Here is a 17,424-nt window from a genome sequence, read left to right as displayed (position 1 = left end):
AGTTTTCTTTTCAAATCCAGTATACATATCTGACCTTAATTTTACTGTTCAGCTCAGAGATTGGAATCCTCACATCAACTGCGCTATTGCATCGCATTGTTCGTCAAGTAACTTCGGATGTCCTGCTGCAGGAAGTAGTTTATTTTGTACTAGGAGAACACAGAGAGCCAGAAACTTTGACAGACATCAACAGACATCCATTGCGACACAGGTTAATTGAACACTGTGATCACATTTCTGATGAGGTGAGAAGTGCTAATCACGTAATAACTTCTGCTGGCCAGTTTTGGCTTGCATAGAACCTGTAGAGATGTCGTCATGAAGTTTTTTCATATTTTTGTCAGCTCACTGCTTTTTGCCAAGGAAAACAGTTCTGACTGCCAGCTCTACAAACTCCCTTTGGAAAGTGAAAGTCAGTCTGTTTTTTCTAGCTAGCTCATTGCAGCAATTAATAAAGATTCTTTGCTAAATTTGCTTGCCCTATATACATATCTGTTTGGGCTTGCTTATCTGTAAGATTGGGCAAAAGCAGTTTCTGTAATTGCATTTTAATTTGTGGTTTGTTATATGTTGCATCACTGTTATTTTCCACATTGTGTCAATTCTCTCATGTTATCGCATAAAGTATAGTAAAAACCCCTATTTTTTATATAAATTACATGTGGTCAGAGAATATACACAATGACAATGAAAAGATGATGTAATAACTTTAAGTACTTTACACACAGCAAACCTTGTTAGAATAATTGACTTCAGTAAAATCCTCCCTCAGGACCTGCTTGTTTCATTTTTCCATTCTCCACCCTCTACTTTAAAAAACAACAACAACAACAAACACGTAACCCAAGCTTGTTTGAAATACTGACCTATGCCTTCACATACTCATTTTTTTTCAGTATGCTCACCTGCTCGCTTTTTCAAAATTGGTTATCTAGCTTTTGCAAAATGAAGCACTCTAAAGCTGTCTCTAAAAACTGTCTCTTTATTGCTTAAAGTCAGTCTCATTGTAAAAGCCTGCATATCTCCATGTAGAAATCTTAGTCTGTAGTTCTAGCCTCAATATCCCCATATTACTTCGTTTTATTCTGGATATTTGTTACTGTCTTTAAGTCCTGTTCTGTGTCTCACCTGCACACTGATATCTATCCTCCAGCATGGAATTGATTGTAATACACAGAAAGCTAAGTTGTAAGTTCTTTGGATGTTCTTTGCATCGTTATTTTGGCAGATTTTAGGAGAGTTTTTGTTTTATAGGAAAAAATACATGCACATATTAGTTTTCGGATATTTGTGGGCTCTGTCTGTTCTTATACCACATAATAATTCAGTATAATAATTTACTAATTTTTCTTGGGATTTTTGATTCCTTCCATAATGTAAACAAGTAATTGCAATGTCCTAAGATATGCAAACTCAGATATAAGATAAGCAGCATAAGGCAATGGTACATTGTTCATGTAATTTTTGCTTTTTGTTTTGCAGATCAGCATAATGACTCTACGAATGTTTGAGCACCTTTTGCAAAAACCCAATGAGCATATTCTTTATAATTTGGTTCTGAGAAATTTAGAAGAAAGAAATTATATAGAATATAAGCCACTGTGTCAAGAAGATAAAGATGTGGTAGAGAATGGACAGATTGCAGGAGCAATGTAAGTTTCTTTTTTAAGGAAAATTTTCACAGCAGCTAACTTGGATATTTATTTTTAAAATCAGGGTGTTTTAGTAATTGAAGAAAAAGTGAGCATAGAGAGCACACTGAGTGCTCTGCGTATTAAGCTGTATCCATAATAAGCATATCTAAAGTGATGCACAAATTATTACATTACCAATTGTTGGATCAGTAACAGAAAAGCTAAAATTCTCAAAAGCCTCTTTTCTGAACACTGGGCACTCAAAGATTGTCATTTAGCATTGTACTTACATGTCGACCTAGCTTAAACCCATGCACATTTGTACTGTATTCAATGAGGTTGTTCCTGAAGTCAGTCACTTAGGTGTCTTGTTTACATTTATGTTCTAGAATCATTTTTTGGTGGAAAAACTTTTCTGGGACACTTCACATAAAATTCTTTGAAATACCCTATGTAACTATTGTAACTTTTTTTTTATATATATATATACTGATGGAGAGGGGTAAGGACTAATCACACCAGCTATTTTAGAAATTATCTAAATTAAGGTGCCTGAGTCATCTAAAATAACCTGGTGATTTCCCAGAGTATATCTCTTGTGAAAAATGTGTCTGAAGCATTTATGTGATGTAATGCAGTGATTTTGTACCAGTCAAAAATGTCTGCTGTGTTCTTCAGATCAGCAGGTTATGATTTTTCTTTAAAAGAAGAGAAATTTTGCTGGTTATGTGTAGAGGTTGGCATTTCTGCTTATTAATTTGGTAAAAAGCTGTGCATATGGTAGCGTTCTGAAAAACATCTTAGTTGTTCAGAGAAGAAAAACAGAAAGGATGCCTTTTGATCCAGTTTCCTGCCTTGCATAACGTTCTGTGAATGACTTTGTCTAATATAATCTCACAGAGACCTGGAGGAAGATCCGCTATTTACTGATCTGTCTCCAGATAACACATTGTCAGCTCAAGAGTGGCTCAGTGCTTCTCCACCTGTCAGTCCAGATCATCCAAAAAATGACGGGAAGACTGAAGTTCATAAAATTGTAAATAGGTAAGTTGAAATAAACACTTAAAGAAATCTCTGAATGTGTGGGTGTCTGTGCACACTGTTGCAAACCAAATGTACTCTGTAATGGATGTTATTCTGTGCCAGCTGGTAAAATGGGTCCACAGAAGAAAATGATGTGGCATTTTATCAGAAAGCTACTCCTGAAAGATTAGAGAAAGATAAGTAAAAATAATTCATCATAGACAAAAGACTAGATAAACTTTACAGCTAACAGTCCAGCCAAATACAATTCCGAATGAATGCCTCATTAGTATAAAGCTTTCTTTTCTCCAAAAGAGGTAAAAAAACCTCCACCTTCCCAAAGTTCCCTGAACACTTACATAGAAGGAAATAATTGCCAAACCAGAGATAACCTTCTGTTCCTTGAAAACCAAGAGGCATCTCTGTCACCTGCAACCTACCTTTGTGCATGCTAGACATACTGCAAATAGGATATCATGAAGAGGACAGGTTCTTCTCTAAGCATCTTAGTGAAGGTAATTCTATTAGCAACTAATATTAGGACAAATGCTGTTTGCCCTGTTAATACACTTTAGCAAAGCGCCACTGGTATTTCAGTGCTGCCCTATTTGCTTATCCAGAATTAATCAAAGGTTTTAGCCAAAGGCAGCAAACAGCCCAAGGACAGTCAGCACAGACTGGAGTGGCTTCTTGCCTTCTTTCCCCAGTACTTCTATATGTAGTTTACGGTGGACATGATTTGGAGGAAAGATAAAAAGAACAATCTCCTAAATTCACCCTATGTAATATCCATCATTGAATAGAAATGTTTTCAGGATTTGCAGTGTTTTGCAGATTTATTTTTTCAGATAAGATGAGCTCCATATGAAAACTCAGCTACTACATATTTCTGCATACAAATCTTACAGGAGCCTTCAGGAGTTCAGTGTGGAGAAAGCTAAACTTTGGGAAAAGGGTCCAAAAGCAGTTTTATTTTGCTGTCCAGAAATTTTGTCTTTTAAAATAATTTTTAATGAAATTTCCTCTCTAATAAGCTTCAGAATTCTCTGCTGTTACTTAGGCCAGGTATTGGTGAAGTAATAAGCACATAAAGTTTATGCACTACATACCTGGCAACGGCATTTATATGCAAATATTCCTGAACTAGATATTAGATATTTATTACCACAACAAACTGGGAAATAAAACTGCCTGTGCAGTAGGTTAAGAAGAATTTTGACTGTAATTCTCTTTGGACTCATTTATTCCCCAGTGAATTTTCCATGTGCTCTTGTGAGATGGAGCCTGACCTTTAGCAAACGCTTGGACTGCTTATGACTATTCCTTTTCATCTCCATTCTGTCTGCTCATTTTCAGAAAGTGCTAGCCTTCCACTGAGGTTTTCACCTCTAGTGCTAGATAGAACAGTTCTGAAGTGTAAGTCTTTTTACAAACAATAGTTAGAATGCACATACGATTCAGTATTGTGAACGCTATTGCAGATAATGCAAAAGTATTGATCTGGTGCTCTGTGGATTATGGGTATTCATTAACACACTTTTATCTCTGTAGTTTTCTCTGTCTTGTACCTGATGAAGCCAAGTCGTCATACCACGTGGAGGGTACAGGTTATGATACTTACCTCAGAGATGCCCACAGACAAGTAAGTCAGCGAAGTCTTCGTTATTCCTCGAGAATTTGCAGTGATTATGCGGATATACAAATGCTTCTATAAATAGTCCTAATATATGCATCTTCTAGTAATGGAAGATGGGAAAATTCAATTTTTATTTTCTAATGAAAACTTAGCTTTGGAGATTTTTTTGATGATGAATCCACCTTGTATTACTCTAGTGGGAATAATGGATGACATTAAATGCATTAATATTCATATAACAAATACACTGAGAGGAAATCTGAACTGCTGATAGGTTCTTAATTTGCTTTTGCATTTATCTGCATTCTCTTGGAGAATTGCCTGCCAAGCTGTTTGAAAGGACTAAAGGGAAATTAAAATGCTGCATAGGAGTTATGCAATCTGGGACTTCAAAAATAAAGGCTCATCACAGGGAATGCACAGCCTCAGGCGTTCAGGTTTGAAGTAGAGGGTTCTGGTAGGAAGGGAAACCTTTATGATTTACTATTTTGAAATAAATGCAGCTTTTGTTTTTACACATGTAATCTAAAGTCTCCTTGGTCAGAGGACAATCACTATTTATTTGTGGCTTTCTTACTGAAGCCCTGTGAGTCTTCTATTATAGAAAAAATTATGCAAAGAAGTAACCGAGAGAGCTACATTTAGTACGTACTTCAAAAATTCCATGATCTCTGAGTTATGACAGCAGCAATTTAGGGTGAGAAGCTTGGATTTCTGTATTTATTGTATTGTTTTATCTACAGTCTCCTGAAAAGAAAAGGAATAGAAAATAGTGAATAAGAAAACAAAGGTTGACGTAAAATTCCCCCATGTTCTATTCTTGGATGCTAGAAAGTACATATCATCTTTGTATTTCTTTCATGCCTTGGGAAAAAGAGTATTCTGGGAGTTATTAGAGAAGAGAATTGGTTTCTGTCACTTCCTGACAATGATATGGCTACTCTTAAAATATTTCCCCCCTAAGAATAGCACTGCCTATTGCTGTTATTACAACCAAATAGCTGTTCTGCTTCCCTATTTCTATTCCTGGAAGCTTGTACCAGTAGGTAAGCTGCATGCACTGAATGATTCCCGAGTCTGTTTTGTCTCACTTTTGCTACTGTTTATTCCTGCATTCCTTATTTTTATGTGTATTATTGGTGCTCCCTTCAAGGTACAATTCCTTGAAAGTGAGACACCAGGCAGCCTGCAGCACATCGGAGGCAGAAGCTGATGGGGGTATTAAGAAAGACTGCTGTGGATGATAGGAAACAGAGAGAGGGAAGAGAAAGCCCTGAAGTTCATTTTGTTTCTATCACCTGCTCATACACGTGCCTTCCCTCCCTGGGGAATATGGGAGCAATATGGGTTGGATGTTGGGATAAGCTGCCCATGAGGCAGTGACAGTGTGGTAACTTACTGACAAGAGTAATGTATAGGAATGTAACTTCTGCTTTAGAAGAACCTAGATCGAGATGTGTATTGTTAGCTTTGCTTTGTGTTTTGGTGTCTGCCAATTTTGGGTAGCTCAGTTCTCCATGTGTTGTGTTTCTAAAACCACCTTAGTATCATGAACATCGAGAAGAAAATGAAGTGCCTGTATAGAAACTGGTTATGTTTATTTCAGAATGGCTGTTCTTTTGGGGCTTAGATTTCTCATGTAGCTACAGATTATGGTTTTAAGGCCTAGACACTATTAAAAGGAAATGAAATGATTTCCATGGAGGTTTGAATATGTTTTCCTCTCTACTTTTTTCTAGTTCCGTGATTATTGTGTCATCTGCTTACGGTGGGAGTGGCCTGGATCTCCCAGGTCTTTGGAAAAGTGCAATTTAGAAGCATCATTTTTTGAAGGACACTTTTTGAAAGTCCTCTTTGAAAGAATGGGCAGGATTCTTGATCAGGTAAGAAAAAGCAAGCTATAAATTCAATTTCTGATGCTTTCATCACTACTAAGTGGCTAATGTCCATCAGGTCTTGTGGATTCCCATCATTCAGATGTCTGTTACAGCATCATATTATTGTGTAAAATCCCATGTCCTTGTTGCAGGTCTCTGTAGATTGCAGGATGTTATAGCGATCAGTATTCTCTCACTAAAAACAGAACAAAAACTTCTTGTACATTAAGCATGTTATATTTGTTAGCCATCTTTCTGCGTACAGAATGTTTTCTTGATCAGTGTTGTGACTGAAATGTCATTTAAATTGATGACTAATACTAGAATATCTTTGTGGTAAAGGATGAGTGTAAGATAGTATCCTTAAGTACTCTTTGCGACTAGCATCACTGGTTCTGTTTGCATTTTCTAGTATTTACACCTAGAAAGCATGTGCATTTTTCAGTAAATAAAATGCGTTACATCTCCTTTCTGTCACACTTCTCTGAATTTCATTCTGGAGTCTTGTTCAGAACACAGTTTACACCATTGTGAGATGAGAAGAACTTACTGTATCGCTGGTAACATTCTCCCCATGTTTTTTCAACAGTTAGAAAAAAACTACATTGCAGAGAAAAGTTCTAGAAGGTATCCTTTTCCATCTGCAATGTAAAGGTGTTTTTCTTTTTTCCTGTTTCGTTATATTCAAGTAATGAAAGTATAGCTGCCAAGGGCAAACAAGTGAGGTATGATCTGACAGGCTCCTTATCCTGAAAAGGACATGTCAGACCCAGATTAGTATAAAGGAGTTAAAAGAAAGTGAATTTTCCTGCTCTGTGTTTCTTTCTGTATCTAGCCTGTCCACATGGCCTCGTCTTTCTGAGGAGAAGCAACATGAAGGCTCAGCGAGATGAAAAGGAGGTCACCCTGTACAAAAATTTCTTGTTTCTTTGTCCTTTCTAAATTCTGGACTTAAGTTAGTCAAGTTGACATTGCTGTTTTTGATGAGGAAGATGCCTTTCCTTCTTGGTAAAAATGAGTGCTGAAAGTCTAGATTACACTCCCTGTAACACCAGCTGGAGTTGCTATAGATGCAGCAGTGCCAGTTTTTCAGAAGTTTGCACAATTCTGTTTGGTTTTGCATGTGCAGCTATCTGCAGAATGACTAGTTAACTGTGGTACTGCCAGATTTCCTGCTCGTAAACAGGACCAGAGTCATTTGGACACATAAATGCACAGGCAACATGACAGGAAGCCAGAAGTTGTTTCTAGGTCAGCTCTGTGAGTGTTTAGAGGAGAAGGATGTTTGAGATTACTGACTTTTATAATTCAGAATTTGGAAAAGAAAGCCAAATACTGCTGTATTGTGTATTCTCAGTGTTTTGGTTCCAGTAAACATGTACTGTGCTCTTCCCTAGTTTAAATGGTTATAGATTGGAGTTGTAAGGAAACCTGGTTTTCCTTTTTTAGGAAAAACAATCCTTGTGGATATGAAAACCTTGTCTGAGCAATGACACATAAATTATAAAAAGTAAAGAAACTAAATTACATCCCCCGAGAAACACCTAAGTATCAGATACATATGATTACAGCAAAAATAGCATCTGGCATGGCAGCACAGTGCCCATATTGACATACTACCGGTCGGCATGACACACATTTGAGTTAGTCAAGCAAGGTGTTACAATCTGTGGTGTCAAAAATACTTGACTCCAGAACTAAAATGAACTGCCTGAATCAAACAGCAGGGGTAAATTCATACTATATTGTACCAAAAGCCTGCCTTAAAAAAAATTAAAAAATAATTTAAAACAGAAATTGGTAGGGGTTATTCATGGTGAAACATACAAACAACATGGTGAAACACGCAAACATTCATGGTCAAATGCACAGAAAAACCTGGGTCTGACCAAAGGCAAATTTGACACAATATATGCTGATGTCCAGATAAAGTAAAAAATTCGGAAAAGCCTGTAGTAGGGATACAGTACTACTTACGGATTGTGTTCGATGTCCTTTTTGCTTTGTCTTAGGTAGTTCTTTTGTATTTATCAGTTTTCATTAGTGGATATCAGAAGACTTTACAGGGCTGGTCAGTGTCATTCACCTAGTTTCTGACAGAAGATAGCTGAGGCACAGAAGTAAAGTAACTTGTATCAGGGCTGTTCAAATCTAGTACCTTAATTACTAGACAGTACCTCCTTCCTGCTGTTAATATTACCCACTAAATGTCTGTGGAAGTAACTGTTTCCTAAGAACTTTCTAAACTCCAAATTTTGCTGGTTTTCTCTAACTAGAGAACATATGGACATAAATAAAAGCTCAGCTTTCCTTAATGCTCTCAATGAGTTCAAATCACAACAGCAGTCTGTCTGAACGATGCAGCACGTGTTACTACTTTGTTTCCTTCTCTTCTTGCGAACACCAGATAAATCTCATGGCTTCAAAACCTCCTAATGAATTGACTGACTCACACAACTCTAAAGACCTTCTCCAGCGGTTCAGTTAGACAGACAGTGGAATAGATTTATGGGGGGAATTTGTGTCTCTGTCTGCACAGTAACTTTTCTTTTCCACACTAACTCAAAAGGTAGTAATCCCTGTCACCTATAACATCTCTGGCCCAGAATCTGAAAGCTTCATTCATTTGTTAGAAGATTGGGATGAATCTCTCGCTAGAACATATCAAGTACAGAAATAACTGCTGCTGACTGGGAGAAATAAGTGCCTTCCCTTCACGAGAACTGTAAGACAACTCCCTCTGGCATGCCACGGTGTCTAGTAACGAACTCAGGATTACGATACCTAAATGTTAGTTGGGTGTCCACATCTAGTCAGTGGAAATTTTGTCAGAACAGCCCCTGTAGTCTCAGGAGCTGTTAGACTGAGAAACCAGTAGGTGTCTTTTAAACCTAATGAATCACCATCTCAGCTTCCTTGACTGTAATGACTGTCGGGTCGACTCAGTTGCCTGAACTGAGGTAACTGTTGCTGTTTTTGTGATGCCCGAGACATTCCCACAAGCTGGCAGTTACACACAGATCTTGCAGGATCCACCCTCTGTGGAACTGTCAAGAGACTATCAGGATACTTGGGAGCATCTGAGGCGGCATGAGGTGTTTATAAGCAATTGTATCAAGTGTCAAATCTCTGTTGAGTAGGCTAAGGAGAGCTTAGACATGTAGGCACACCTAAATATATCTAAATCTGAAGCTGAAGTCTTCCAAATCTTGCTCTGGAAAAGGGAAGAATCTGTTCCCTGATTCTTCAGTGGGATGCTAACTTGAGAGCATCAAGGGGATAATTTGAGCCCATGAGCACACATCGTCTCCTAGATGTGATTATGCCATGAAGATGTTGCTGCCAACATGCTTCTGGCAGGCAAAGGGATTGAATGAGGGCCCGGTAATCCATTTCAGGTAGAATCAGGCAGGTTGAGTGAAACCATCTGTGCATTGGTAATATTTTCAGACTGGCATCGGCATGTACCAAGGGAATGTCTGTCCAACTCTTGCCATCATTGTCTGTTCCAACACTCAATAAATGGAAGGAAATTCCACTAGTTTGGAAATTTTGGCCTACATTAAAACATCAGATTGTTTTCCCTGCAACGAGAAAATTGAAGACAAAAAAAAAAGGAGTTCTTGGAACATGAAGAAGCTGTGATGAAAGCACTTTCTTTTATGGAAATGAGTTTCTTCCTGGGCTGGTAAAAACCTTTAAGCTAGGTACTCTTTTTTTCCTAGAAAGCCCTTATGGCTGATCAGCATCTTGCAGCGTCTGACAGTGTTGCTTCTTCCATGTGGTTGATTTGGGGAAAGGCGGTGCAGAAGAAGCTCGGAATTTCGTGCCGCGTTCCCAGCCCAGGATTGCCTCATCTCCAGTAGCATGCTGCCACAGGATGACCTGGCCTTCTGCAGTGGTTCTTTCCAGGAAAAAAATAAAAGAAGAGAAATACATTATTAGCTTTAAACAGGGATTTATCGCTGTCAATTTCCTAAGCTCATATAGTTTGCGGTTATCCAGGAGAAGCAAGAAGATGTTTCATCGAGGCAGATGTTTGATGTAGGCTGATTCTATGCTATTTGTTTAGCTAGTGAGCTGAAGAACGGTTTTATAGGAAGAGGACTTCTTATCCTACAGTAAACAGGAAGTGTGCAGAAGTGCCCTGTGGTTGTAGCAGTTACATCGATAATGATATCTGATACCTAACTGTCATATTCTTTTTAATCCTGCTGTGGGACAGGTTTGGGGCCTGTCTTCTAATCTAGCTTTTTGTCTGTACATATTTATAACCCTGTATGTGAGGTTGTAGTAGTTGAATAAACACTTGCTGGATAAAAAGAACTCAATGTGAAAATAACAAAGCACTACATTTTCCTTTTTTGTTTGTTTTTTGCAGCCCTATGATGTAAATTTACAAGTTACGTCAGTGTTGTCCAAACTCTCCTTGTTTCCCCATCCTCATATACACGAATACCTTTTGGATCCTTATGTAAACCTAGCCTCTGGCTGCAGGTCTCTCTTCTCTGTTATTGTCAGGGTGAGTAAACACACGGTTAATATTTACATATGGCTATATAGCAGTGATATATTTAGTAACTTCGTAATGAATATTTAAAGCTGGGTAGTTTAAGTTGGCAAATGGCTTCCTATTGAAAACAGATACTTAGCTCTGGATTTAAAAATCAGAATTACTGATTTTCTACCAAAAATATTGGAAAATATGTTCTCCAGCATTTATTCTGATTCTGCATGTCTTCAAAATTGTTTGTTTGTTTAGTTTCATAGCGCAGATGTAAAATATCCCTTCTGGCAATGATGTTGCTTTAGGACTAGGTGACATTGTTGTCACTTGCAGGCAACATCAGGTAATGCAGTAAGAACAGAAAAAGTACACGTTTGCACCTGGATGGGAAAGAGAGGGCTTTAATTTACACTCCAGCAAAGGACACTCTGAATACCTGTGCCTGAGTGAATATCTCTGCTCATCCTCTTTTTTTCTTTTTTTTTTTTCTGATGAAAGCTGTTTTTTACAGTCCAGCCTGTGACCCTTCTCTGGATTCCGGTCAGCAATGAAGTGCTAGATTTATTGGAAGTCCCTTTCCTTTCCCTCTCTGATTTCATCTCTTCCTGCCAGACCTTCATCCTACAAGTGCTGGCTGGATGCCTGTCACAGCGCAGTCGTCTCAGTCAGAGATCCCTCGGCTACCCCACGCACCAGCTGTTATTAAGCTGGTCAGGAGCCTATTAATGGTGCTTACCCAATGCTAACAGAGGGCTTAGCTCCCTTTTTCCCAGCAGCCCTCCCCATTTCAAATATAATCTTCACTCTCTCCCTTTGTGCTTTCCCTAAACCCGTGAATTTACTGGTCAATTGCCTGCGTCAACATTTACTAAGACGAATTAATCACTGGTGTAATTAAAATAAATGAGTAATATAATCTATGGCAATAGCTAGGAAGGCTTCAGAGCTCCTGTCCTCTTTTATCTCTTTGCTTTCTTCACTCACACCCTTGGCCCTGCTCATATCCTTAGTGCTTACGACCACTCACCCTTTTTTGGCACAGAGCAGCAGTTCCGCATATTGTTTTGTGAGCCTGTGACGATTCTGAAGTGGCTCTGTGTCCCAGGCACTGAAGGCTGTCATCTGTCCCTGCTGCCAGCCGCTCTGCAAGGGTGTGACTGTGTGTGCTGATGGCGCTGTGCTTTGCAGGTTGTTGGGGACCTCATGGTTAGAATCCAGCGCATCCCAGACTTCACTCCCAAACTTCTGCTGGTCAGAAAACGCCTGCTGGGCTTGGAGCCGGAAGGGCCCATGTGAGTAAATACATTGCATATTCTCTAAAGCTCACTGGTGGTTTTTGTGCGTGCCGGTCCTGATTCTCTGCTGATTTTTATTTTAATTTTCTCTCAGCATTGACCACATGACGTTACTAGAGGGTGTGATTGTGCTGGAAGAATTCTGCAAAGAGCTGGCAGCAATTGCATTTGTGAAGTATCATGCCTCATCTACACCATAAGCAGCCTTGACGAGTGGCCAGGCTGTAAAATCACCCGGCCTGTTTTAGCCAGAAGGACTACCGACAACACCCAGCTAGAAGAGGTGACACCTCCTGGCAAAGCGTCTGTTGACATTTGGCAGGACTGGAAGACGGGTTACTTTCACCAGTTGTTGGATTCGCCACGTTGTGAGGTAGATGGATTCAGATGGACCTAGAATGTGATTAAAGGCATTTTGGGAGAAACCAATACATAGCATTTCTAGCCACTGTGCAAGGATCTGCAGAAGCTGCATGGAGAACCACAGACATCAGACCTTGGTTATTGTTCTGTTATTACAACGATGTTCAGGGAGCTAGGTCTTTCATGTTTTGGAGCTCACGTGCGCCAGTTCGCTTTTTGTGACCATATTACTTTTAAGTAGCAAATTAATTTTTATAACATTTTTATGTCCTAATTCCTTTCTTCTCATGTGAAAGGAAATCACAACTATAGTTGAAATGAATATTATTAGAAATTAAGAGAGGTTCAAAAAATCCACTAATTCGTATACAGTGAAATATATTCATGAGGGATTTTTTTTTTTTTAATTTTGTGACTCTTAAAAACAACTCTGAGCTTGATTCCCCAGTGGATTACTTCAGGAGGTATATTAGTATAAAACCAATACTAGTGAATTAACCCTGATTCAGGAGCATGTCCATAACAAGTATATCTGAAATGTACATGTTTATTGCACATTTGTCTCTGTCTTTCCAAGTGATTGCTCTTCAGGTCATCTGTGTAACTAGATTTACTTCAGTTTTTTGCATGTGAACTCCAGTTGCTTGGCATTTCACCTTTACAGGGAAATGAATTATAGGTCATTAGTAGTTGTTGCTGAAACAGTATTTTTAATTTCTTTTTTAATTTCTAAATTGACATTTAGCTTGAATTTATTTAAGAATCTTTTGTGCCTTGAAAATTGGCAGCATAAATGTTCTGTCATTTTTAGAAACGTGTTTATTGTTTATCTAACCCTAGCAGTGGTGCCCAGCGGAAGATTGCCTGAGTGTTGCTACGTTATGTAGGACCAAAATGTACACCTGCTTTGCATGGTGCTGGGATACAGAAGGGTATCTCAGTGAGTCTGTCAGTGTGAATGCTGTCAGCCAGGGCAGTCGTTCTCATTGCTTGGACTTTGCTGCTGTTTCTCTACAGTGATGGCAGCGAGCCCTTCAGACAGGGCTTGCAGCTCGCTGCCACCCCTGCACTAGCAGGGCCAGGAGGCTGTGCTTTAACCTTCAAGCCACACGCAGTGATTTGCGTGAGAGACCTGTCCTGCACACCGCACAGGTGCATAGTACCTCTTTCCCCTTCTACAAACCTAACAGTATAGGCAGGCAAGGTAGAGGTTAGTTCCTTGTGTTTACATTGTCTTTCTTTGTCTTTGCTAGTGTCCTTTTTGCACAGCTAATGCCCGTTTTGGATGTGATTGCTTATATGCAAATATGGACTCATTTACTCAGTCACTGGAATTGTCCTGGATTTGCGTGACTGTACCTAGAATCAGATTCTGCTCTGAATCCATGCCTTTGAGATCATTTTTTTTAATATGTTTACGGAATCTGGGTGTTGAGAGGTCATTTAAGTTAGCAGGCTAATTAGAAGTGTCACAGTTAACGGGCTAAATTTATTCTTGTCACAACAGTGAAGGTGGTCCTGCTGTAAAGGCTTCCTGTGCAGGTTCAGCTGGGGAGGAAGGCTAACAGAGCAGTTCTGGAACTGGGGAAATATTTTGGCAGGTAAAAGCAAATCCAGTGGCTCCTTATACTGGGAGGCATCTGTACAGTTTCTTGGATTTATCTGGCAAAAAAAAGCAAATGTATTTTACTTCCCAACCTTCCTTTTTTCCCCCTGAATTCAGCCCTGAAGTGTTTTCAGATCCAAGTAGCATAGTAGGATAAAGTTTAAAAAATGACACTTTTCTCATTTTTGTTCTTTAGAAATATACCTTGAAAGTAGCAAATAATTTTAGTGATATGTATTGCAGTCAGTCCATATTAGAAGCTTCATTAATGTAACATACTTGACATATAATTTAGAACATATGTCTGTGCAGTGATGTTTAATACATACGTTTGCTATAATTAAGGTCACAATTCAGTGAAACAGTTAAACGTAAGGTTAATTTCAATAATTTTCCTAAATCACAGTCTTTTGCATGGATAGAGTTAAGCTGTTGAGCACAAATGCTGATGCTTCATTGAATTTGTCTTTATTGTTTTTTCTTGAGCTTAATTACTTTTTCCTTAAAATTTATATTTCGTTATTTATTTTTTTGAGTGTATGTTCCAGGATACTTCTGATGTCCTAATTTCAGTGGAAACTGGAAGTGATAATACTGCTATGAATGAAAGGGAGAGAAATGTTAAGCAAAACTTGCAAGAGCTTTCCAAGCTATATAATGATTTGTAAAGCCATGTGGGAGATGCCTGATCTTAAATGAAACCATTAACATCACCTCTGGTATTGTTGTTTTTACTGATACCTGAGCTTATTACGTTGTAAGGAATTGTATCAGTCAGTTTCTGGAAGGACTGCTGCAATGTCTGTGGCATTTTAATGCAAAACAGTTTACCAAGCTGCAAACACAATTCCTCAACTCTTGTACATGGGGAAGAAAAAAAAAAAAAAAGTAGATATAACTGTGAGTACTCTTAAATTCAGGATAAAATTGTGCAGTCTTCGGGAACATTGGAGATGTTCTTGCAAACTAAATCTTACTCAGCTGATAAATTTGTAAGACACGGATCCGTCTTGGTAAGAAGTGAAGCAATGCTTAAAGTTGCATTAGCCTGAACTGATTTTGTGAGTGCCGCCTACAAACCCTTGATTACCATACACGATGACAATGACCTTTATTTTGTAAAAGTGATTTAATCTTCCTTAAGAGATGGAACTCATTTAATTTTGTTTTGTGATACTTTTCATGCACTTTTTTTTAAAGAAGAACCTTCTTCTTAGGTTAGAAGTTAGTTCAGGTCCATGTTTTCACCTTCCCAATCTATGCATGCCATTGAGGTGCCCATCTTGTGTCTCTGTGTTTGTATATTTATTACCCAGAGATGGACACCTGAGAAAATGTATGGCCTGAAGTTCACAACATATGGAGATCCTCCACATGTCTGTGGAAAGTGCAAGTGCTTATCACCTTTGAAAATATGGCCACTAGTATTAGATTGAAATGCTTGAGAGGAATACTAGAATAATTTTTGATTTCAAAAAGCAGATGCAAACTACTTTTTAACCCTTGATGCACGTGTGTAAATAGACACATTTTTATGTTTTTTCCATTTAAAGTATGTATTTGATTTAGACTCTGATATAGCAAATTTTGTAATAAGCCATGTGCTAAGCTCCCGTAGAACAAGTTTGTCCTTAGTTGTCTTCTCATATGACTGTAATATTCCTGGTATTCAGATCTTGTCTGTGTAATGTTCTTACTATGTATTTGTCTGTGCAATATAAAAGCTGTGATTTGACACAGCTTGAGTCTGGTTGTATATCACCTATGTATATATATACATAGATATATATATATATGAGAACCAGAATTCCGAGCTTGCTTACACTATGATTAGTGTAAAGATCGTTGCACGTGATTTTACAGGGCACAAGTAATCATGGAATGGCTTTGTAAATGCATGGTAATTTCTACCTTAGCCTGCTGTGTGACTCCACAGGTGACATTTTATTATTACTTACTGTCTCAGTACTAAACCGAAGTGCTAGGTAAAATCTAAGGATTATGTAGCAGATTTAGTGCTACATGAAAAATCCATATCCGATATGGCATATCCTACAGGGTTTTCAAACCGTGATTCTCAGTAGTTTCTGTGCCCTGTAAAATAGTGTAACTATGTAAAATAAACGTTCCTTGTTTTGCCTCCTGCCTTGTTTACATTAAACAGAGGATATTCAGTAAAATTTTTCTATTAAACTTTGTGTAGGTCACTTACTGATAGTGTTGCTGAAGTTTCACAGGTGTGGGATTTCCGGTGAGGAATGCTGAAACAGCCACATTAGCAGACATACAATATTAAGTTTTACAAAGGAGGTTGCAAGAAAATCCAACTTTTTGTGCTAAAAAATGCATGCAGGATTAAAAGGGATATTCTCCAAATAAATGAATTTCAATGAAGCCACTCCTTCTATTATTACAGAATACATAACGGATTTTGTTAGATGACCTCAAGACAGAAAATACTGAGTCTTCATAGTGTCATATTTTATATCGTGCCTTTGATCTTGAAATCTTTTTTTTTTTTAAAGTTTATTTTGTTTGTCACTGCAGCATCTTCTGGAATAAACCTATTTCCTGCACTGTGCTGTACTGTGCAGGGCTCAGAGTGAATCAGTGTACTCTTTCCCATGAAAAATGGAAGCAAAGGGAAATGGCCAGGATACAGTCATCCTGAACACAGATTAATGTCTGCTCTTCCTGAGAGCCCTAATATCTTTCAAGACTGCAGCTGGTCAAGACCTTGGTTTTCTATTGCATTTGAGAGCAGAGTGCCTCAGTCACAACAGCAGTTTATTGAATTGGGTACAAATGTCATGTACGTGAGTGAGCATCTCTTCTTCCTTCAGGCCCTTTGAGGAAAGCTTTGTTACATGTTTTTATATATTTTTAAATCGTATTTGTTGGATATCTTTTCTTACTATCTCATCTAGTTTTGGTGTCCTTCAAGTTTTCATAATCTTTTAAAAAATCTTACTGCTCTGTAAGATTCCCTTTGAGGGCTACACTTGGATGTTAAGCTGTTTTTCCTTCTCAATATTTAACAGCTGCAAGTGCTCTTGCATCTTGAACAAGGAGAGAGCAACAGCAAGATGATACACTTGACAGCTTTTTTATAGCTCTCAGCATCTTTCCTCCATCCTCCTGGGTCTCAGAGATTGTCATCTCCCACCCCAAATCATTTACTTGCTGTGCCTGCATGAGGCATTTAGAGATTTAGGGACACTTTGGCTCCTCAAGCAGTGAGGAATTTGAATCAAAATTGCACATTTTATATCTTCTTGTATTTTTCGCTTACTTTCGATATCCTTGAAATCACTTTATTATTGAAGCGTGGTAATCTTACGGCACTTGCATTCTGATGCAAGTTTGGGGGCTCCACATCCTACTGCAAGAAAAAAAACACAAAAAAACACTGCTATGGGCGTGTGGTTTATCCTTCATATTCGTTAGCTCATTTTACAAACTCTCAGTCAAAGCTCTCAGTGC

General features: G+C 38.3%; 1 protein-coding gene across 2 annotated transcripts in view; it reads left to right on the top strand.

The window, feature by feature from the left end:
* The window catches only part of FHIP2A (FHF complex subunit HOOK interacting protein 2A), a 36,142-nt gene extending 19,807 nt beyond the window's left edge, over positions 1 to 16,335 (top strand). For both annotated transcript variants that reach the window (XM_048060497.2, XM_067000409.1), the window contains 8 exons: positions 53 to 245; positions 1,483 to 1,652; positions 2,535 to 2,678; positions 4,209 to 4,299; positions 6,033 to 6,176; positions 10,552 to 10,692; positions 11,866 to 11,969; positions 12,067 to 16,335. In XM_048060497.2, the coding sequence (XP_047916454.1) occupies positions 53 to 245; positions 1,483 to 1,652; positions 2,535 to 2,678; positions 4,209 to 4,299; positions 6,033 to 6,176; positions 10,552 to 10,692; positions 11,866 to 11,969; positions 12,067 to 12,172 (1,093 nt within the window). In that variant the 3' untranslated portion in view covers positions 12,173 to 16,335. The remainder of the gene's footprint in view (positions 1 to 52; positions 246 to 1,482; positions 1,653 to 2,534; positions 2,679 to 4,208; positions 4,300 to 6,032; positions 6,177 to 10,551; positions 10,693 to 11,865; positions 11,970 to 12,066) is intronic.
* The last annotated feature ends 1,089 nt before the right edge of the window (positions 16,336 to 17,424 follow it).

The sequence above is a fragment of the Anser cygnoides genome, chromosome 7 (genome assembly GCF_040182565.1).
Source record: "Anser cygnoides isolate HZ-2024a breed goose chromosome 7, Taihu_goose_T2T_genome, whole genome shotgun sequence".
Classification (NCBI taxonomy): Eukaryota; Metazoa; Chordata; class Aves; order Anseriformes; family Anatidae; genus Anser; species Anser cygnoides.
The sequence above is the reverse complement of the archived record's forward strand: the minus strand, read 5'-3'. Positions and strand labels throughout refer to the sequence as shown.